The 24,049-nt window shown below is 37.4% G+C and overlaps 1 protein-coding gene across 1 annotated transcript in view; it reads right to left on the reverse strand.

Moving 5' to 3' along the window:
• The window catches only part of LRRK2 (leucine rich repeat kinase 2), a 119,175-nt gene that overhangs the window by 40,828 nt on the left and 54,298 nt on the right, over nt 1-24,049 (reverse strand). Inside the window, exons 15-31 of the mRNA XM_032803987.2 lie at nt 22,580-22,724; nt 22,299-22,438; nt 19,665-19,793; nt 19,401-19,571; nt 18,449-18,707; nt 18,010-18,198; nt 15,578-15,696; nt 14,946-15,015; nt 14,120-14,340; nt 12,590-12,840; nt 11,425-11,573; nt 10,208-10,301; nt 7,263-7,449; nt 6,599-6,780; nt 5,840-6,069; nt 4,471-4,598; nt 2,926-3,144 (exon numbers count right to left, since the gene is read on the reverse strand). Coding sequence (XP_032659878.1) covers nt 2,926-3,144; nt 4,471-4,598; nt 5,840-6,069; nt 6,599-6,780; nt 7,263-7,449; nt 10,208-10,301; nt 11,425-11,573; nt 12,590-12,840; nt 14,120-14,340; nt 14,946-15,015; nt 15,578-15,696; nt 18,010-18,198; nt 18,449-18,707; nt 19,401-19,571; nt 19,665-19,793; nt 22,299-22,438; nt 22,580-22,724 — 2,883 coding nt within the window. The remainder of the gene's footprint in view (nt 1-2,925; nt 3,145-4,470; nt 4,599-5,839; nt 6,070-6,598; nt 6,781-7,262; nt 7,450-10,207; nt 10,302-11,424; nt 11,574-12,589; nt 12,841-14,119; nt 14,341-14,945; nt 15,016-15,577; nt 15,697-18,009; nt 18,199-18,448; nt 18,708-19,400; nt 19,572-19,664; nt 19,794-22,298; nt 22,439-22,579; nt 22,725-24,049) is intronic.

The raw sequence follows: 24,049 nt of genomic DNA on the forward strand, positions 1-24,049 counted from the left end.
TAGAATCTCCATCTTTAGAGCTATTTAAGGTCCGGCTAGACCGCACCCTGGCTGGGATTATTTAGGGAAAATGGTCCTGCCTTTAGCAGGGGGTTGGACTAGATGACCTCATGAGGTCCCTTCCAACCTTTTGATTCTATGATTTTATTGTACCAAATATCTTTTGACATTACTCAGTGGTAAATGCTTTTCTACCTTGAGGCTAGAGGAAAAATGGTGAGTATTAATTTAGCTTCACAAACTACTTATCCAGTTAACAATCTTTCTCTGAAGACTCCCCCTCAAGTTCTTAAAATGCTTAACAATCTGGTGCTGGATTTTATATGTGACAAGAAATATTATTACACCCTTAAGTACCCTTGGAAGACTGACAGCCTTGGGCTACCTATTTTAAACTTAAATAACTTTACCTTTATCTTCCTACCTCTTTCCTCATGATTTTCCTTTCACAGAAGCAATATAAAATATATAATTCCTCCTTTCTCTTTATAGCTGCCTTATTTTTTATTATCAATGAAGTCTAAACACAATGCTAAATTACACTTCAGAGGCTATTAGGACTGTAAGGGTAGGAGGACCACCTCTAAGAATTCTGCCTTCCTAAGGCAAAATATCTCCAGAACGCTGTGGAAAATATGGTGAGATGTGGGACTGCACATCTTTAAAAGGTGTATCCTGCATTCTCCCCAGTGCTGCTCTGTTGGTAGTTTACTGAAGTACAGGAGGTGGGTCTATTCTGTTCCACACAGACATACCCATTCTGGGAGAATAAGCAATGGCCTGCTCCCATCCTGTGCACTGCTGAACAATCCTAACCAAATTATGGATGTTACTATGCAGGCACACTGTGGCAAAGGAGAAAAAAGGGGTTTTCCAACCTTTCCCCAGCATTTGGTGCACCAGAACAAAACTAGACATAAATATGTTACTTGGGCTGATAGAACATTAGGGCAGGCACTGTGGGCGAAGTCCTGACTACAATGAAGTCAATGGGAGTTTCCAATGACGTCAGTGGGGCAGGATTTCTCCTTGCGTCTTTAAAGTATCATGTTCACTGATGGCATTATATAAACAATGGAGAAATAGACCCAGAAATAGAAGCTAGACCCTGTCTTCTCATTAGATTCTCTATCTTCATGTCTCTATATGAAGAACCTTCTACACTCACTTCTAGGTATAAAATCCTAGGCTTAATTTTCCACTACACCCGACCACAGCTTGGGCATAATGGAGAGAAAGGTTAACAGGGAGCCAGTTGCAACTCTCTCTCCTCCACGAGTACACCCTTCTCCTCACCTCTGATCTACACACTGCTTCTCCACTCCTCTTGTCTCAACTCCCAACACATCTGGCCCCGACCTGACACACTCAAGCATGCTGTTGCACAAGACATGGTGAAGCAGCTGGTGCAGAAAGCAACTGAGCTACCTCCACTAGTTTAACACCAGTGGAGATTCTCCTTATATAAGGGTAATTCTCTAAAGGGTTTCTGCAGCTGATGTACATTTGCTTTTCCCTTCATAATACATTTTTTAAACTGTGCAAATTGAAGTTAGTGGATGGGAGAATCTGGTCCCCTTATCTTCAGTATGACCTATTCTGAACTGCTGCTTTAAAATAACTCACCTCAGCTTTATGAACTTTCCATTATCCTGGATTAACCTCTAGGACACAAAAGCATAGTCCTACAGCAAATCACAGTATCGTAAGTTTAAGAATTTAGAAATGGCTGACTGCCAGCATCACATAAACATTCGGCAGTATGTTGCCGTTCAACAAGAGTGAGTAGCTGTTGATCAGACCAATCAAACAATCCATCAAAAAATGTTTATCTATTTCAATTTAAATGTTTTATTTCTGATATCTTATATATTAACAAAAACTATACTTATGTAACCCCTTTGGGCTTTAGAGAGCATGGCCCCTTTAAATCTTTTCCCAGGGGTGAGGGGGAGAGTAAGAAAACAGAAGGGAAACTCCAGGGGGTGGGACTGGAGCTCCAGGGAGAGAGGGAGGCAGTCTTCAGGCGCTGGAGAAGGAAGCAGGGAGAACCTGCGTGAAGCCTGAGGAGGACAGGTCCTATCAGGGACAGCCCAGGACAGGAGCCAGGAGGAGCCCTGTGCCAGGGAGGAATCCCCGAGAAGGACAGGCCGGAGCTGGACCCAGTATCATGGCTGCCCAGAGCTGCGTGGGGCTGTGAGTACTGGAGCTTGTAACTCTGCACTGGGAACAAGGAGGGAGGTTGCTAGATAGTTAAGTGGGGCGGTGGTCGCTCTGTGTGGCTTTGCAGAGAGCGGCAGAAGAGGGCACCAGAGGGGTTTGCTGGGGAAAGTTACTGGCGCCGAAGATGGCCAGGATTACCCAAGACTCACCACTAAACTGGAACTTTGCTCAGGACTCCTGAACTCTGTGTGCAGACACATTACTCAGTGCCTGCTCCTCCAGACTGTGCTACCACTGGGCCCGTGGGGCCTGGGTTTGAATGCAACCCTGTTCTACTGCTCCCCCTATATTTCCCCTTGTTGTTTTTCTCCTCTCATCCATTGTACTTTTCCTGTGGGTGGGTGGGTGTGTTCACTCTGGGGGGTTTGGAACAGGTGCCCCTGGGGTGGAAGGGATTTCTCCTGCTGCATTCCTGCATGCGCTTTCTCGTGGCCAGAGCTGCCTGCAGAGCAGACTCCATCTTGGCCATGAGGGCGCTAAAGTTACACTTAGATGATATTTGTGCTAAAGTTTTGAAAAAAAAAGTAATGAAGGCAAATCTGTCGATATTTTTTGGACAGTGATTTGCCTTCTTTATTCTGTTATGTCTAAAGGTATTATAGTAAGTTTTAGTAACTTGATTTCAAGCATAAAAAAAAAAAAAGTGTTACAACATTCTGTTTCCTCAACAACTTTAAATATAAAGAACAGCATATGGTTTACCTTGAAATTCAGACTCTCCTTTATTATGGTTTTCCGAATTTTGATCATAGCATCAGATTCTTCTGTGGCATTTACAAAATGACAATCTTGGATTGCTGGGAAACCCCTCTTATTCAACAGCTCTTTGGTAATTTTACTCAGACAGGCCTTACGTTGCTTCTCACTAGAGGCATCTAAATGAGTACCAACAAGAATCACAGGGGATGAGGAAGCTCGAGCCTGTTAATAAGATCCACACAGTTTGTTATCTCAGTGTTGAATCATGATTTTCTCTTTATGTTTACACAATTCAATCATAACATATGAAACTCTAGGAACACGAAAAGGCAACCATGTTTGTCACTGCTGTCTCTTTGTCATAATTTATATTTCTCTATTTTCTTCTCAAAAGTGAAGGCAGAGTAATATTAGGAATTTTAAAAACTGATTTGTTTTAATTCACATCCTGCCAGAATTTATGAAAAAAAAACTGAGTTTTTAAAATATGTAATACAAGGAAATATTTTAGGTCTGCTGATGGAGTAATCAGTAGAACGAAATCTGAAAGTCTATACGTTTGAAGCTGCATGTCCATTTTATAGTTTTGATTGGGTAAGGCAATAACAGTGTTACGGATCTGTTATAAGGATGGGTTTGATCCCGAACACAAACACACCTTTATCTTGGGGAAGCTAGGATCTAGAATCCAAACTTTGCAGCTTGGTTCCACCTCTAGTAATATACTCTAGCAAACATATTTTTAGAAAATACAGTCTTTCAGCAAACAAACTGGTGCACTTATGAACTAGAGGTACTTAAAGTGGGAAAGGAGTACATGCCAGTTATGGCCTTTTCTAAAAACTCACTATGGCTTTATATCTTGGGATAGGGAAACAAGATATGAACACTGTGTGATGATTGAAGGAAAACAGCAGGTAACAGTTATGAAAAAAGAGTGAAAAAACCTAGTATCTTTGTATTGATCTATCTCTGGTACAGTTAGATTGAAAAGAGTAAGGGTGTAATACTCAACTTGATAGTTAAGGATATGATAAGATCACAGAGGTCATGGATTCTGTGACTTTAATGGACCTCTGTCACTACTTTGCCTTCAGCCTCGCCACAGTAGCTGTTAGCAGCAGGGGCTAGAGCTGTTCCCCACCATGGCAGCTCTGTGTTAACCAGCGTAACTCTACTGACTTCATTGGTGTTTACAGCAGTGAGAAAAGTGAACCAGGGCCAATGTTCAGAACTCTCTATACACTATTTAACAGTCCCCCTTACACTGTTTTGTTTGTCTATGCAAAATAACATCATAACTTGCCAACTTCTTATTATGCATACCCTACTGCACAAATCTGAACTGAAAACTGCACTTCTTTGTAAGTCTGCAAAAAATTATGAAGACATTTTCATAATCAATAATACACATTCCAGAAACTTCCTAATCTTAATATTTGTACCAGCTCAGCAGCCCGTACAAAAAGTTTCAAGTGAATTCTCTTTGATACTTTAATAGAGTCACTTGGAATTTAAAAATCTATATTATAAAAACACTTCTATTACCTTAATATTAAACAGCCATGGCTTCATAGCATCCACTTCTGCTTGTCCTTTGCTGAGATCATAAACAGCAAGATACAAGGCTCTCTGAGTCATAAAATGTGGATGAGTGCTGTAAAACTCCTCTTGTCCTAATGGATAAAGAAATCAAATATTTCATACTACTTTCCTCACTTCACTCCTTCAGGTGAAAGAAATACAGCAGAACCTCATTTCTCCTCAGTCCACTAATCTGCAAACCTAACTAGTTCTCACAAAAATCCTGACAGTCCCATTTCACTTCTCTGCAACACTTTCCATTGACATTAATGGGCTTTGGATCAGACTTATGATGAACTAGGATCTAGCAACTTCAGAGGCTACTTCTTCCTCCACAAACTTCCTAAATAGCTAAGCTGTACAGGAACAATGCATCTAGAGAGACCCGCGTTTAGACAGCTGACACCAGAGGTAGAACATTCGTAGCTGTTTGACATTGGCTGTGGAACTTAAATAGGCAAGATCAGACTGAGCCCAAGCATGACTGTGTTCAGATCTAAACGAGACACAGATCTTTTGACAAAGACTCTTCCTGGGACACTGACCTCTTTTAGGGGAAAAAAATCCCTAAAACTACAAACGTATTGAAACCTGGAAGGAGAGGGTGGACTATAACTGAAAGAATGAACGAAAACCAAGAACACATACAGGGATGAAACCCTGGCTCCCCTGAAGTCAATGGCAAAACTCCCACTAAGTTTCAATGGAATGATGTTTTCACCACAGTTTTTCTACTCACTCATACTCTTCCATAATTGTATTTGGTTCTAATATACACATGTGACAGGCATATTGGAAATACTTAAAGACAGATAAATTAGGGTGGTTAGTGTGCACTTTGCCTGTATATATATTCCTTTCAGTGTACCCAAACTGAATTCTGATGAAGTACACCAGGGGAGCCCTTATACAACTGTTATGGTCTGTAACCTTAACTATAATTTAACTTAAATTTTGCCTCAGTGCAGGGGGATGGATTAGATGATCTCTTCATGTCCCTTTCAGTCCTACATTTTTATGATTCTACAGCAAATTGCAGTACTTAGCTATTCTGTAGTCACATTACCATAATTAATACTAAACCACTATTATAAAATAAGTGATCAGAGTACATTTAATGATGAGGTATCCTTGGGTCTTCTGTTTTATGTATTTGTTCAATTAAATCACTAATTTGCAAAATTCAGTAACTCACAATGAGTTCCTTGATCCTGAGTATGAATTAGCAAGATTCTGCTGGATGTGGTTTGAGATTTTACAGACTGTTTCTAGGAACAAGCATTGCATATATGAGTTAATCAGGGCAATCAATTAATGTTTGTGAACAGAATACCTGCAAAATCCCAGACATTTAATATCAAATCTTTCTTCACTTTGCCTTTCACTGGAACTGACCAGTCCTTTACATCTATGCCTACTGTAGGATTCTGCGTCCCCAAATCTGATCGCTTGCATTTCATTAGTTGTTGTAACAGTGTAGTTTTACCACTGCCAGTATTTCCCACAATCATGAGTTTCATTCTATTATAAGGGACAGCCTTCTTTAGCCGCTGCTGAAGAAACCTGGCATGAAAAATAGTTAATAAGAAGTGTATAATAAAGACACATACCAAAAGAAGTCTTGAACTGGCAAACCAAGATCATTCCAACCCCTTTTCAAAATTATTTACATAAATTATTTAATATTGCATTTAATCTCTTTGACAATGTGTGTGTTCATTTTGTATTTTTTTTAAATGTTTAACACAGACTAAATATCTTGTGTGTTTGGAACAACTACTGCAAAACTTTCTATGAGTGACATATTGTAACATATTAAAAATGTACTAACCAACCATTAAATACCTTTGTCTGCCTAAGAGTCATATGCTTTTCTGGAGGTATCATCAACTCAAAGTGATACTATTACATTTTCATATGACTATGAACCACATTTTTCTTGAGGAACAAAGGTTCACCAGAATCATAACTAAGTCAAAGATCATGTAGGAAATCAGCTGATACCTTTAAAGGGGCATATTGTTACCACACCATCCACTGTGTATTCCACAAAGCCATGAGAAAAAAAGACAACAACAATAGGATAACAAACCTTATAATGTCTCTGGCTTTGCATCCAACATGTTTGAAATCTAAATTAAGATGAAGCCCATCCAAAGGAAGATCCCAGATTTTGGACAACTTTCCCATTTCATCTGGAAAGGATCTCAAGCCAGGATTATAACTTACATCCAGAGATGTCAAGTTTTCCAGGAAGCCAATCTGAGGAGGAATCTGGATAGAGAAAAGTTAATAAACATTTGAACATTTATTAAAAGTGAGTGTTTATTTGTCTATATATGAGGATGAGTATCTTAAGCAAATATTTAATAAGATCAAACACAATTCCAATTCTTTCCTTCCAGTTATCATCATCATCATCTAAACTATACATGCCTAATATCTTGATTGGACAAGAAAGTAACTTTTAAACTAATTTTTTATCCCTTTTACAAAGATGAAGACAAATACTGTTCTTACCATACATTAAAGACAGAAAGAGCTTGAAGAAAAATAGTCATATTCTTTTCAAAGGCAATACACAGTTCTAATTACATGCTATTTTACTATTAGGGTCTTCATTCATAAAAAGTAGTGCAAGAAGGACCAAATTTAATTTAGGGTTGATCTGAAAACCAAGTGATCATTCTAAAGACCATATATAAATAGGAAAAAGTGGTTTGATGTTTTTAAGTATCTAAAAATTCATACTTTACCTCCTTTAACTTGTTATGGGACAGATGTAGCTTTTCAAGCCTAGACCATGCATATGCTTTTTCATTCAAGTCCAAAATCTCTATCTGATTGTAGTTAAACAAGAGCTCCCTTAAGTTTAAGGATTTCCAGTGCATAGTTCCAGGCAGGTTTATGATTTTATTGTTGCTTAAATCTACTGATCGCAAACTAAGAAAATAAGAGAAAAAATTAGCAGAGAAAATACATAAAATGGAGACTAGCTATAACTATGTTAATCTGTTATAAACAAACAAAAGGGGAAGATATTAGAATAAGAATTTCTGTTGCAAATTTAGATAGGAAAATAGAAAATTATTGATGATATTAGGACAACCTCAACAATGTTCTTAAAGGAAGTAAGGTTAGAAAGTAACAATAATTATCTGAGACAATATTGCAAATAGGATGTGGATATATTGGGGCGAAAAAGGAAAAGGAAAGAAAACCAGAGAACTATGACTGATTCAATAAAGCATACTGTTAATGTATTTATTTACACATGAAATTATATATTCTGGAAATGAACACTCATAATGTAATGAATATACTTATTTCAGTGACTGAACCAAAAGTGGCACTTTCAAATACATGCATGCGCAGTTACATCAATATGGGATAATATAATTGTTTTTATTTATACAGTATGATGAGTGTGCATAGTACCATCCAGATGAATAAAAGACCAAATCTAAATTATGCTGTTAGCCACACCTGGGTAAATATGGGTTAACTCAAATAAAATCAATAGTTATTCCAGTTTTTTATCCATATATCAGAGCAGAATTTGGCCAATGGTGCTAGGTTCTAGTGACTTCACAGTAATGGCATCTTTACTAAAATAAACACACTTAGAACATTCATTTCAATATATCAGAAGAATGTACTTATTTTAATGTGTTTTATGAGATTCAAATAAAAAGGCACTAAGTGTTCCCCTAAACATTCTTGTATGTATATACTGAAGACTACATGTTGAAGAAACACATGAATTGCAGAATATCAGAGTTGGAAGGGACCTCAGCTACTCCAACCCCCTGCTCAAAGCAGAACCAATCCCCAGACAGATTTTGCTCCAGATCCGTAAATTGGCCCCCTCAAGGATTGAACTCACAACCCTGGGTTTAGCAGGCCAATATTCAAACCACTGAGCTATCTCCATTATGCACATTTTTTTTTTATGTGCAATCTATGGAACAAATGCAGCTGTGTTTATTTCAATGTGAAGTATGAACTGTGAAAAATTCCTGGACCTTTTATCGGACTTGTCTGGGCTGGGAGACAAAGTTTGAGAGCTGCATCTCCTTAAATACGTAAATTAAGTTTTAGGGCTGTCGATTAATCACAGTTAACTCATGATTAATCACAGTTTTAAGTCACTGCGATGAATACCAGTTGAAATGTATTACATTTTTAGATGTTTTGTTACATTTTCAAATATATTGATTTACATCACAACACAGAATACAAAGTGTACAGTGCTCACTTTATATTATTTTTATTACAAATATTTGCACTGTAAAAATGATAAACAAAAAATAGTATTTTTCAATTTGCTCTACAGTACTTGTATGGAGGTGATCTCTTTACTGTGAAAGTGCAACTTACTAATGTAGATTTTTTTTTACATAAAACTGTACTAAAAAACAAAACAATGTAAAACTTTAGTGCCTACAAGTCCACTCAGTCCTACTTCTTGTTCAGCCAATTGCTAAGACAAAACAAGTTTGCTTACATTTATGGGGGATAATGCTGCCCACCTCTTATTTACAGTGTCACCTGAAAGTGAGAACAGGTGTTCGCAGGGCTCTTTTGTAGCTGACATCACAAGGTATTTACGTGCTAGATACTTCTATAGAAGTACCTTTAGTCAATATGTAACCTGTAGTGGACACTGGAAGGAGTAACAGGAGGGGGCCACAGAGATATTGGATACATAAGAGAGGGGGGTGGAGCTGCAATACCAGAACCAGGAGAAGTGATAAGAGGGAGCTGCAATGTGAGGGATGAATTGAGGAGCAATACTAGTGCCTAAGAAGTGACTTGAAAAAGTGGGTTGGAGAGTAGTGCTGAGACTGGGAGGACAGGAAGAGGAAGTGGGCGACTAAACCTCTCTGGAGCTTGGAAAGGTGGCAGAAAGAAATGGGAGTGGCAATGGAAAGGAGCAAGTGCATGAATAATGTTGAGTGTGGGAGGTGTTGCTAGGCCATTTAAAAAATAGTTAACATATTAAAAAACAGCCTCATAGGTCTGGACTGAGGATTTGTTACATCCCTAGTATTAATGTGGTTACAATTAAAGGATGTGCCAAGTGCATTATTTTGGCCAAGGTGCTAAAATTTAACATTGCTGTAGCAAACTCAGTAGGGCTAGTTTTCACATGAATAATGCTTTGATGGAACAGGATAATTTGTGACAAACGCAGCTCTAACCCAATTCAACTTATGGGACATATGCAGTGTTATTCTTTGAGAAGGAACTTATCGTAGACATTTGGGAAGGGAGCCACTGGACTCAGTTGCCTTGTGTAAAATGATGAAGTTCCTAGACTTAATGAAAAGAGAAATTGCCAGTATCCTTTTTACTTTCTTAGAACCAATTTGTTTTTTCTGGTGCAAACTCTGGAGGCAAAAATGGGCAGCTTCAGCATTCCTAAAAACATCTTTTAGTTTTGTTTTGTTTTTTTAAAAAGAGAAGTTCGTAGTTTGGAACTACCTAGGGGATTCAGGCTTTCTGCAGTTATTGAAGAAAAAGTGACCTACTCTAGCTTGAGTAGATGGTCACCATATTTTAGATTTAGACTTTTTAGGATGATTTGCTGAAAACGTCGAGTAGAAACACACTGTATTTTCTGCTTAATAATTGCCATTCCACTAGGTTCTCTTTCACAGAGGACACAACATTGGCCTTAACAAGTGAAATAACTTACTGTGGAAGAAGAAGAATTGCTTCTGGAATACTGACAAAATGATTTTGAGATAATTTTAAATTTGTTATGCCAGATGGCAAGTTAGGTATGGTATCTAAAATAGAAAAGAAACTGAATTATTTCCTTTAGACATTTTTCAGCACTTTTTATCTTAGTTTATAAAGCTGTCATTTTCTAAAATTAGAGATAGATTGTGTGGCTAGTTTCTGAACACTGGTATCTGTTTCTATTTTTTGGTGCTCAAATTGGCACTTACAAGAGTAAATAACCATTTTAAAATCACCCAAGCGTTGACTTGAGCTCCAAAGACAGGATTGGATTTTCTTTTTCAGGAAAATTGAACTCCCAATTTGAAGAGTTTAGAGAAGAATTAAAATACCTGTTTTCTCCAAATATTTCTACATTTTTAAACTTTTATTAGGCACTATGATATTTAATTTCATATTATTATCCAACATTGAAATATTCTTATTTACATTTTGCTGTGTTACTAATACTATATATGCTTGTCATTCCAACAATGTAGTAAAATACCATATGTACAAAAAAGATTGCTTAAAAACTTCATTTACATAACAGCTACCTTCTGAAAGAAACTAGATTATAAGCATGTACAAAATAAAAAATTCTATATGTTGGTTAGATATGTAAGAAATTCTAATAATAATTTAAGAACTTTTATAAATTCATTAGGGCAGGTGATTCATTTATTACAGTTTCTCAAATTAGTTGCTTTTTTTTGTATAAAATGTTTTAAGCCATTGAATCATATTTTGTATTGCTTAGTCAGATGACAGTACCAGGAGAAATCTATGCAGACACTCAAAAGACTCACTAATCTCACTTAAATCAGTGTAAATTTAAATTAATGGAGTTATAGTGATGTAAAAATGGCATGAGAAAAGAATCAAGTTCAAGTTATTATTTATCAACAATTACCACACCACAGTACCTGAGATGCTACAATTATTTCCTATGGTAAGCATAGGGAAATAGTATTGTATATGTGATAATTGTTGTGGTATACTCTGGCTAATGAATATAGTGTGGTAACTGTTGATAAATGTTTATGAGGCTAATACTGTATATTAGACGTTGCCATTTTTCAAGCAGTCTTTACATTAACTTTTCTGCTTTGCCTTCTTCCTAATCTGGACTAGACCACGTATCATCTAAACGTCTCTCATTCTTTTTTCAGGAACTCCTAGAACACTTACCAAGTAAATTCATCCTGGCACTAAATATCTCCAATTTTGTGCACTCCTTGAGAAAATCAACAGCCAGGGATGAAATATTGTTCTTACTAATGTTTAAAACTTTTAATTCGTTCAAGCATATGGGTGAACATATACCTACAATTTTGTTTCTAAGGTAAAGGAAAACAAATATTAGAAGTGTTATACAAAACTACTTGCTTTAAAAAAAAAAGGAAAGTTAGAGTATGGACTTGATTTTGCTGTCTTTACGTATAAGAACAGAAACTGAAAATAGTATTACCCGAGTAAGGACTGATGGATCAGGATTGATATTTATCCACAATACCAATGCATATGACAATATGAATACTTCATTGTATGTATTTATTCACTATATAATTCAAATGTTAGCATGTGCAATAAAGTGTCATTTTCTGATTACACATCAAGGTCCAATCCTCCAAGCACATGTGATTAACTTTAAGTAAAGGTATGTCTACACCGCAATTAAAAATCTGCAGCTTGCCCGTGTCAACTGACTCAGGCTTGCAGGGCTCAGGGCAAGTGGCTGTTTAACTGCAATACAGGCAGACATTCGGGCTGCCCTTTAACTTGAGCCCTGCGAGCCCAAGACAGCGGGCACGGGCCAGCAGCGGGTAACTAATTGCAGTGTAGACATACCCTATGTGAGGAGTTCCACTGACCTAATATGTATTTGCAGGATTGCAACCTAAACAGCATCTCTCAAGTTAAAAGAAATAGATAACCAACTTCTACAGGACATGGACAGACAAGGAGATAGTTCTAAGATTAATATATGATATAAAATGCATGTATCCTAGAAAAAAGAACAAGGGAAACAGAGAGAGAGTTAAAGATTTTCAGTGTGAAATATAAACTAAGATGTTAGAGATATTTGGGAATGAGAGGAATAGCAAAAACCTCTCTACCAGGATGATATTAGAAACATGAACTCATCTAATGAAAAATAATAAAAATGAAGAAAAGGAATGGAAATCTGGATTCTGCATCTCCTTGCTTTTGTGAATTTAATTAATTACTATATCACATTTTTTATTAGAAAATAATTTACATTCAATGACACTGATTATTCTGGATGAAATAAACTGATTATTTTTTGCAATTTTTGTTAAACAGTAATAAAATAAACTGGCACTATTCTTACCCTTCTAGCATTAGCTGTTCTAGGTTTTCTGCAACATCCGCAAGAAATTTAGGAATGCATGACAGTTGATTGTATGATAGATTAAGCTGCTTCAGAGTTGGGCATTTGGTATGTGGATCCAAAGCTAAGGAAGGGCCAATGTCATTCCGAGAGACATCAAGGTTTGCAATAAAATTCATTTTCAGTAAATAGGTAGGAAAAGATGCAAACCGGTTACTGTGCAAATCCAAGTAAGTCAAACATTTCAAAGTCTGAAGGAAAATGAGAATTTCTTTTTTAAAAAGTACAACATACAGATATGAATTTCTAATTTTTAAACTAAATTAATATTTTAGGCAATTACTTCATATTTATTTTATTTATGCTATCAAGTAAATTGAGAGAAAATGGTAATTATTACAATTATTATATAATATGATATCAATAAAATAAAGAGGATGTGCATGAATGCTGTAATAAAACTAACTAGTACAATTACACAAAGCCTTTAGCACAGTGGTATCCAAACTTTTTACGCCCAAGATCACTTTTTGAATTTAAGGGCAACCCAGGATCTACTTCGGCCCTTCCCTGAGGCCCCACCCCTTCCCCAAAGCCCCGCCCCACTCACTCTATCCCTTCCTTTCTCCGTCATTCACTCTCCTCCACCCTTACTCACTTTCACCAGGCTGGGGTAGGGGGTTGGGGTTCGGGAGGGGGTGCAGACTCTGGGATGGGGCTGACGGGTTTGCAGTATGGGAGGGGGTACAGGGTGCTAGCTCTGGGAGGGGGCTCAGGGCTGGGGCGTGGAATTCAGGAGGAGAGGGGTCAGGATGTAGGCTCCAGGAGGAGGCTCAGGGCTGGGATACAGCCTCCCGCCAGTGTGGCTGTTGCTAAGGCAGACTCCCTGCCTACCCTGGCCCCATGCTGCTCCTGGAAGGGGCCAACACGCCTGTGTGGGGGTGTGGATGGGCAGCACATGGCTCCATGCACTGCCCCGCTTTGCAAGCAGCGCCCCCACATCTTCCATTGGCCACAGCCTCCAATTCCTGGCCAATGCAGGGGCAGTGCTGAGGGAGATCCCTGTCCCCACGCTCCCAGGGCTGTGCTGGCCCCTTCCTGGAGTGGTGTGGGGCTGGGCAAGGCAGGGAGCCTGTCTTAGCAGCAGCCCTGCTGTGCCGCCAGAGATCGCGATCGCCTGGGAGATCCTCTAGGATCGACCAGTCAATTGCAATCAACCAGTTGGTGACCACTGCTTCAGCATATAAGTAGCATATGCAGTTCTGATTTCCATTTACATAATGCAATCACGTAAACTATCTGTAATGTATCTTCCCAATCTGACCCTCTGCAGTAAGTATCCGACAGAAATTACCTGAGCATGTCTGCACAATTAACTGGTTAACAGCACATTCAGTTACTGCATGAAAATTGTACACATGCAAATTAGGGAACCTAATGTACACATGTAGACACAATGATGACAATCTGGTCTTTCATCTTAAAAGAAATAATAATTTTCTTGCATTATGTAAAATTACATAAAATTACTTCACACAGTTGTTCTGGAATGCTTGTGAGTGCATTTTGGTGCAGCTCCAATTTCTCAAGACGTTCCAAGTGATCAGTTAAGCAGCAGTTCTGACTGATGGCATCTATATTCTCCAGCTCATTTGATGAAAGATCTAATGATTTAATATATTCTCTCTCAGAGAGCAATGAAGACAAACTGTCTGATCGTCTTAAATGCGATTGGAATTTTGAGATCCCTTCTATTAAAACAAAAACATAAGCATTCATTTTCACTGGTAAATATAAAACAATTTAATAACACGATTTCATTGATCTCTGAATTACAATTCACAGAATTTGAGGTCTAACTCTGTACCCAATGAAGGCAATAGCTGTTTAGATATTGGCTGAAATGGGAGCCAATGAGGACTTCTGTTAAGAAGCTGCAATTCAAATTCCTATAGGGTTCGATAGGGAGTAGAGGGATACTTATGTTCTGCATAATACAATGGCTTTAAAAATGCTTCTTAGGGCAATCATGAATGTACATGGCTTTAAAAATCCTTTTCAGAGCAGTCATGAATGTACATTATTATACATAATCTTACAGAAATTCTTTGTAAAGCTGAAGAGAAAAGTGCTTTACAGTATAAGCAACATTTGTACAGTTTTATTAAAGTTTAAAGTATTAGGAGTAATTTTTCTAAACAACATTTTTGGAAAACTTACTCCTAATTTTTCAAACTTGAATATAACAGTGCCAATGTTGCGTAAACAATTTACTTCAACAGATTACTGATTACAGTTATCCACAAAAAATGTTAAAAACTTGAAAAATCTTATGTATTTTTTACATCTGACTTACTGTGAGATTCATCTGAAGACAATAATCTTCTTCTTTGCTTCACTAATGGTTCATGATCTGAACCGGGTCCCTGGTAAATCCCAAAACACAACAAAAAACAGCAGCTGTGAATATTTTTACATCTCTAAAAATGTATGAATTTGATTAACTTTCTTTTTATAGCAATCTGCAAGTCATCCACACAGTAACTTAAAAAAATGAAAATTTTAACCTTAAAATGTAACAAAAAAATAACTTGCTGTTTACGAATTACTGACTTTAATACAAAACAAGAATAGATTTCAAGTATAATGAAATTTACAGGCTTTTTTCTTTGGCAACATAAAAATGACAATTAGTTTAAAAAATATTATCTGAACTTTAAATAGTTCTTGTTAGATCAGAATGGCTATTTGTACTGTTTGCCATAGGCAGTTCATAAACACTTGCTGAAATAAAATGCTATCTATGGAAACACTCGATTTAGATGGGCACACAGTCATCACACAGTTATGGAATATTTTATAAAGGTACTAAATGGTGTACTGGTGACCATCAGTCATTTCTTGATATTTTATCATTAACAGTTTTCCATCAGGCACCATAAATAATGGATTTAGGGAGGTTTATAGTAAATAAATTACTTATCTTACCAGAGAATTGGAATGCCTTTGCAAAGTAGGAGAATATCTTTGTAAGGGCGTATCTTTGTACAGATCAGTAACTGCAATGGAGTTGAATTTCTTTTTCATCAGAAATGAACTTTCACTCCCTATTACAAAGTGAGGACATAGAGATAGAGAAAATTCAACCAAATAATACACATATCAACGTAAACCGTAGTGCAGTATTTCCAGCACATTAATAGCAGGAATTGACTGGCTAATTCAATGTGCAATATGAAAAGAATATACTCTAGTATACTATAGTACTGTACTAATTTAACAAGCTCCAGATGTAAACTTTAGTTTGCTAGGTCATTCCTTTTGCATTCATGCTAACAGGATTTTCAGAAATATACAGCTGTGATACTTAAGTTAGTTTAAAAAATATATCCTCGTCTGCTTGGAAGCAGGAGAGCTCTGGGCCATACAGGCAAACATGCTGTTGAAGGGAGCTTCAGACTTGTGGCTTCAGCATTTCTTAGAACAAATTGATCCATCTACCATTAGAGGTCACTATAGTGGCTGCTGTTGCATAATCTACAGTTGCCTGACATCCTTCCTCCTGCAGGTTGATCCTCCACTTGCTGGCTCCTCTTCTGCTCTTTGCCTATGCTGTCCTACAGAGCGGCATGGCAGCACCTGAAGCTGGGAGAGAAGGAAGGGAGGTGCCTTCTTGAACGGGAAGGGGAGGAAGAGTGGAGTCCCCTCAACTCATCACCACTGCATGAGAGGGTAAAAGAAAAAAAAGGCATCTGGCCCCTTTTGGCCTTCGGATGAGAAGGTGAGAGATGGTGGGAGGGTGAATGAGATGAACGAAAAAAGGTTCAATGGCTTTCTCAGCCCTGACGGGCAAAGGAGGGAGACAGAGAGACTTCTAAAATCCTTTAGATATTAAGAGAGAAGGATGGATGGGAAGCTCCTGGGTTTCTTCCCACTTTGGATGGAAAGTTACTCTACACAACATTTGATGCTATTTAGATACATTTTATGTATTAACTCACATCTTGTGCCACCACAAAACAAAATGTTAATACAAATAATAATTAATGGTATTGTGAATATAAAATTCTCCTTCTCATCGTTTAATGGGAAATGTCTGAGTGGTTTCTGTAGTTTCACATATCTGGGCCCCATTCAGTCTCATTCTCTCCTATTTGCTGGAGGTAGGAGATCTGTGGGCCTCATACTCATTCTTTGTGGAGGAGGAGACAGGCCTCTAAAATTCTAAGATCACCCTGTTGGAAGAATTCATGTTGTTCACCACAATTTACAAATGAATACCAGTTTTGTTATATGGGGCAACTAACGGTATCTACTAGCATACATACTTCTGGAAAACAATGCTACAGTAATGAAAAATGATGCCGAATGATGCAATAGAAAAACACAAAATAGATAACAAAAATATCAACAAGGCTGTTAAAATTCTAATTCTTGAGCAACGATTTTAGCTTTCCAAGATTTTCAAAAAATAACACTGGCATTAAAGCAAAAAAAATCTGATTGTCTAGCCAATTTTATTAGTCACTGTATGCAATGCAAAAATTCTGTTGTAACTATTTAACGACATTAACATTTACTATAATTACTGTCGGAACAGATTGTATGTTGAAGATGCATCCATGGAATTTAAGTTAAGTTTTCTGAAGATGTGATAAAGACTATTTTTTTTTTTTTAATAGAGAAGGTGAGAGAGATCTTTTGGACCACCTATTTGTGAAAGAGACAAGTTTTTGAGCTACACAGAGCTTTTCTTCAGGTCTGGAAAAAGGTACTCAGAGTGTCATAGCTAAATACAGCGTGGAATAAATTGTTTAGCATAAGTAGTGAACACATATTCTAAGAGTCCATTTGAGGTGAAGTGGCCATTAATACCTCTCCAGTCATAAGACAAAAAAGAGTAACAAGCTGTAATAAGCCATAAATCCAATGTCTTTATTAAGACCACAATTTTTAGTGTCTAGCAAAAAGTTATAAAATTAAGCTCCTAGGTTCATCTTTTGAAGATGTTCTGCAACCTTCTTTGAGGATGAGTACTGATAGTCAATTTATATCTGACCTGTTTAATGAAAAATGATGTTTTGGTCCTTTATTGTTTTTCAGTGTGAGTTCATTTGAGCCAATGAAATGATAGAAAATAAATTAAGTGAATAATCTAAAACCTAAGAACCTCAGTTTTGAAGACACATACATTTACCTGCCACTGTTTTCCACATATACACAAAAGGCTTATATAAAAATATCCTACAGTTATACACAAAGTGTTCTATCTTCAAACAAATAAATCGGGGTATTATACTTTACTTATTTATTTACTACTTTATGGTCCAATAGTTGCCAAAATACTTTAAATTGAATTTGCATCACAAATTCTAGACCAGCATTGTGAAGAGGAGACAAAATTGCTAGAGTATATGTACCTTCACTATTGGTGTCATCACTGAAGCGAAACACGCTGTCTACTAATGGCTCAGCCATGCATGTACAATCATCACTTTTATCCAGTACATCTTCAGAGGAAGTTACATCAGAACTGGATCTTGATCTGTCTTCTGAAAAACTCTTCATTTGGTATCTGAGCACTATTCTTGCCAATGCAGAACCTGCATCTAAGACACCAATAAAGTGGCATGTTCTTCAGTAAATTCATGAAGATTAAGATTACTATAAAGACTTGATTTTTTTATTTTTAAAGGTTAGGGGCCATTTCAGAACTAAGAGGGCTATGCTGATTTACACAATCTATGTAACAGGCTCTCTAACACTGTATTTCAATTTTAAAACTCGTTCTGAAGGTTTGTAAAACATCATTAGGAGGGTTTAGCACATTTTAATGTAACAAATTCTATACACACTTACTCGTTTGTTGTCTTACAGGAGTAAGTTTATTTGGGAACAAAGGGCTGAGCCAGGAAGGTTCAATTCTCCCCATGCAAAATCCTCCAAGACATATACTGCTGTTGGCTACATCCAGGCTAAGCTTCCTTAAGAGCAAGCTGATAATTTGGCTCTCTCTTTTCTTTATGCTGACTGTTAAAGCACTCCGAACATCCTGCTCTCGAGCACCACTAGTTAATAGCAGTTCCACCAGCTTAGGATTGCTTCCTTTCTCACAAACCTATTACAGAAGAAATGAATAAAATGTGTGTAAAACAGCAGCTTAGATTTTAACAAGAGTTGTTTCAACTACTGTTTCTCCATATTCTCAGTATGGTGTCCTTGGATGAACTGTAACACAGAATTTCCTAAACATCAAGGCTGAGATTTCTAAAACTGCCTAAGTGAAGTTCATCAAGCCCCCTAGGCTGCTTTAGCCTACTTGTAATGGATATCTCCAAAACATGTGGCAAATGCCATATATTTTGGCATGAGTACACGTAAGTGGTTGGTTATACCAATGAAAATGATGGATAATTTGTGATTTGCTTGCTGCAATCTGAAGTCAACGGTGTGACGCCTCTTGGGATACCCGGGATTGAAAGTCACCTTTTTACCCTCGTGCCTCCTGAGAGAGGGAGACTTGCTTGTGCTTAACTGAGTGTCAGCTCCCTGACAATTCTGGTCAGTTAGCCCAACAACTTATCTCCTCTGGGCTATGCCAGCCCTTACTATGCCTTGCAGCTTAATACTAGGTGTACCTCAGTCACCAAACCCCTTTGAAACTTTTCCCTGCAGGATGCTCTGAACACTGCAGGATTGGGTCTAATGATAGTTAATCTTGATCATGCATGCACACACATCCAAATTAAAATCATCCATAAAAGTGACATCTTTCAAACCAATATAACGATCTACATTTTCAAGAACCTACCTGATAGATTAAAGAGCTTGTCTTTGTGTTCTTATTAACATCAGCTCCCAGTAAAAGTAAACATTCAGCCATAATGCTATTGTACTCAGCACATGCTTTCTCCAACATTGTGTTTTTTAAATCATCATTGTTGGCTATTTTAGCAAAGCACTTACAGCAAAAGCTTTGAAACTGAATGGGAAGAGAAATAACTGAAATGAAGGCAGCAAACTTCAGAACATTTCAGAACATCTAGATGTGGAGTGATTGAAAGAAAGAAGATACCTGCTCATCTCTTTGTTCAGTGAAACACATGGACATTTGATAAAAAATGACTGTGTCAAATGATTCATATATCAGCAGCTTTGCAAAACAAGGTGACAAGTCAAGGATTGTCAAGATCATGTGAAATCCCTATAAATAACAAAATGATGTGATCAACAACAAATGTACATTTAAAAAATATCAAATTTTAAAATGATGGAAGTCAGATACCATGTGTTACAGAATTAACGAAAAGAAATTTATGAGTAAAATAGATATACCCTTTTGGTATCTTTTGTTTTGGTTTTTTGACATGTAATCATATTGGACTGCAAGGTGGATCAGAACACAGCAGAAGGTCTGAGTATCGAACCACTTTTAGTCTTAAGAGTATTTCTATACCGTAGTCAGGAGGTCTGATTAAGCCATGCACAGGCATACCCAGAGCAGCACTGATCAAGCTAGCTTTCTAAAACTAGCAATGAAACTGGTAGTGCGGGTGACTGCATAGGCTAGCTGCACGAGCATGTACCCAAGGTCCTGGACGGCCTTGCACTTGGTTAGCTAACCCATGCTGCTGCCTGTGCTTCACTGCTATTTTCAGTGAGCTAGCTAGATCAAAGTAGTTTTGGCATGCCCAGATGTGCTTCAATCACACCTCCCTACTGCTGTGTACATATACCCTCAGTTGCAGTTTAGTCTCGGTTAGTTTGACCCACTTCTGTAAGTTAGCAGCAGCTACTGGCTGATGTTTTGAAAAACTAGCATTGGGCCTGGTACATTATCAGGTCTACTGTTATAAACTGAAATTACCTAACTTTATGTAAAAATAAATAAAAAAACATTGTCAACATTTTAGGCCCAGCATTGAAACACTACTTTTGCTGAAAACCTTCATTTCCAGATTATCCCTAGACGTATACATATTCTCCCTCCAAACTATCATTCATAGATACAAGAAAGAAAATAAAACAGAACATAATTTGAATTAATTCTTAGCATGAACAGAAGTTATAGATGTCTTCATAGGTTGAGATAGTGCCCAGCTATAGAACAAATACACAGGAGAGAAAAAAGGAAGACCTTTCCCTTCCCTTTTGCATTCTCAGTGCAAGGGACAGACACAATGATGGCTCCTGTGCTCAGAAATAGCAAGGCTGCTTCTTACTAATGCCCAAAGGACACAAGTTACCCCAGATGGGGTGGGTGAAGATGCCCCTAACAGATATTGAAGTGTTCACACCACACAGCCTGCATGCCTGCTCCACAATGTTCAGTTTGAAACACTAGTTTGCTAAAATACTTATAGTAAATCTAGAAATTAAAGAGAAAAACCCAACAACTCTATTTGTAAAATTTGAGCCTATTAACTAGAAATGGGTAAACTGAGTGAGAGACAAGAACCTTTGTTCAAAACTCATTGTGACTACTATTTGAGTAATTTCCTCCCCCAAACATTATTTTTTTCATTTTTCTCCGTTTCTGTACTGGGCACAAAGTTAAACCTGAAAAGGAAAAGCCAAAAATCTGTGAAAGACGGCCATGGATATGATATTTCTAGCCCAGGGGTCGGCAACCTTTCAGAACTGGTGTGCTAAGTCTTCATTTATTCACTCTCATTTAGGGTTTTGCGTGCCAGTAATACATTTTAATGTTTTTAGAAGGTCTCTTTTTATAAGTCTATAATACTTAACTAAACTATTCTTGTATGTAAAGCAAATAAGGTTTTTAAAATGTTTAAGAAGCTTCATTTAAAATTAAAATGCAGATCTCCCCAGACCGGTGGCCAGAATCTGGGCAGTATGAGTGCCACTGAAAATCAGCTTGTGTGCTGCCTTCAGCACACGTGCCACAAGTTGCCTACCCCTTGTCTAGCCTGAGCTAAAACAGAAGTAGTGGGACTCAGAAGAAAGTGACCTCACACAATGGCTTAATTCCAGTGAAAAATAAAGCTGATGACAAGCAGGGAAAGCCTCACATCTACAGGAGCCAGAAAAAAAGCTAATGACCTCATTGCCTGACAAAATAAAAATGAGTACCACTCTTACCACATTCAAAACTATATGCAAAACCAATCTATCTATTCAATAAACTGTATTAACCTTCTCAAGTACAATGGCATTCACACACAAATATTTTTTTAAAAATCTCATCAATAACTTTAAGCTTGTTGCTGATGACAGGGCTGAAAGACACACATTTTGTGTTTATTTTTCATAGAAGCTGCTCCGCTACAACTATGATGGGTACATTATAAAATGATGATTGATAGAGTGATGGATTGTTATCAGGGGATTTCTATTCCAGTTTTGCAGACCATATAGGTTCAGGTAAGCATCCATACTTATGGATGCATATTCTGAACTGAATTAATGCCTTCTGAGACAGCCATCACTATGGGAACCTCAACAGTTTGATTTAATTTTAAGTGTTCACTTGCTCAGCTTTATAGTAATTCTATTACTGTGTGTATTACTGTAGTAACTAAGAGCCTTAGTCATAGACCATGTTCTCATTGTGCTAGGCACTGTACAAACACACAAAAAAACAGAAACAGATATTTCAAATTTACATAGCAAATAAACTTTTTAAAAATAAATCTCTTCCCATTTTCTTTCATTCATTCTCATCTTTGCACTCAAATATATCACATACGTGTGTCTGTATTTCAGCGACCTCCTTAAATCGTCGTAAAGTAGAAACCAGAACTGTTGCCAGCACATGCATAGATGCGATACACAAACTCCTTCTTGTAATCAAAGATCCTAGAAGACTCAAACCTAAGCACTGTATTTCTAGAAAAAAAGATTATTAATATTAATTACTGGTTCAGAATTAAAGAGACAAATGTAGTATGTTATATTTATAATATGATGTAAAGATACATAGGCTATTACAAAATTCACATTTAAGTCACAAGAAATCTTCCTATGTACCTTGATCATCTGGATACATCTGTAGTGTGTGAAGGACAGTGTCTGTGGCTCCTTGGTGGGATAACATCTGTAGTGCACCTGAACACTCCACTACAGAAGAAAGTATTTTTAATCCACATTTTTGAATGCCAGGATTTCCAATAAACTAAAAGAGAAATTAATACAAAATAAGGTCAGATTTTTTCTCTGCTACTCAACGTGACAAGGAAAGTTGCTTGTCGTTTTTTTTTCTCAAAAGGTGTAAAATTGTAGCTGTTATAAGAGTAATCATTGCAATTAAATTTGCATAAACTTTTCCATTATACCTGCTGTTTCATCTTTTCATAATTTTCCGCAATATTCACCTTTCAGGCTGAAATCTTGTAAAGGTGAATATTTTTTGAAAGTTAGAGCAAAAACTATTCAGTCATTTTGAGTATAAGAGCAAAAAAATGCACTTTCCCCATTGTCAAAAAAAAAAAAAAAAAGAACAAAAACCAACCCTCTGTGAAACACAAGATAAATGGCTCAAAAACATATGAGGCTTTGGAAATATTTTCCTAATAATCCAAAGGTCAGAATCATCTGGGTTATTTAACATGAAGAAAGATATGCCTAGGGGCTAAGCCTAACAGGCACATGAGACTTCAAAAATATCTAATCTTTTGTTCAGTTATGCAATAAATGTTAGGTTATTTGTGGCCATTTTTCCCTGTTTCCCTTCATTTACATTTGTAATCTGAAGACAAAGTACCAGCCAGTTGTCCTGCTGCAGGGCTTCACAACATACAGCTCATGATTCCCTGGGGAGTTACAAACAGATCTCAAGGGGGTTATGACCATTTTACCTCTTTATCTTTCTTTTAACCTTTCATTAATGTGAACCAAGCACAAACTGATGCAATGATGCCTTCCTGAATTTGCAATAATTCCAAGATAGTGTTTCTTAACCAGTGGGTTGTGACGCCCCCGCCCCCCCCATAAGGATCACAAAAGGCATTAAGGGGTATGACATTCCCCTCTGCTGTTGTCTGGGCCGGTGATCTGCTAGGCCACTCCAATCCTTGACTTTGGGAACCAGCCTTAACCTGCTCTGCTGTGAGAGCCCCCACTCCTGGGCTGTTCACACACAGCCTCTGGCATGTAAGCTCCTCCCAGCTACTTGCAAGCGAATGAACTAGCCAACATCTCCAGTCCCAGCCAGAACCTGAGAGCTCAGTCTTGCAGTGTCCAGTTATGCCCACTGAACGCTGCAAGCTTACATAAGTCAATTTAACAAAGAAATTGATATGTACCAGGCTTGTTCTCCCAAGGGGAGTCTCTGACACACTGCAAACCAAATGCACTGCTTCAGGTAGAATAAACAGATTTATTAGCTATAAAGGTAGATTTAAACGATTATAAGTCAAAGCATAACAAGTCAGATTTGGTCAAATGAAATAAAAGCAAAACGCATTCTAAGCTGATCTTCACACTTTCAGTGTCCTTACA

Source organism: Chelonoidis abingdonii, chromosome 1, assembly GCF_003597395.2.
Source record: "Chelonoidis abingdonii isolate Lonesome George chromosome 1, CheloAbing_2.0, whole genome shotgun sequence".
Classification (NCBI taxonomy): domain Eukaryota; kingdom Metazoa; phylum Chordata; order Testudines; family Testudinidae; genus Chelonoidis; species Chelonoidis abingdonii.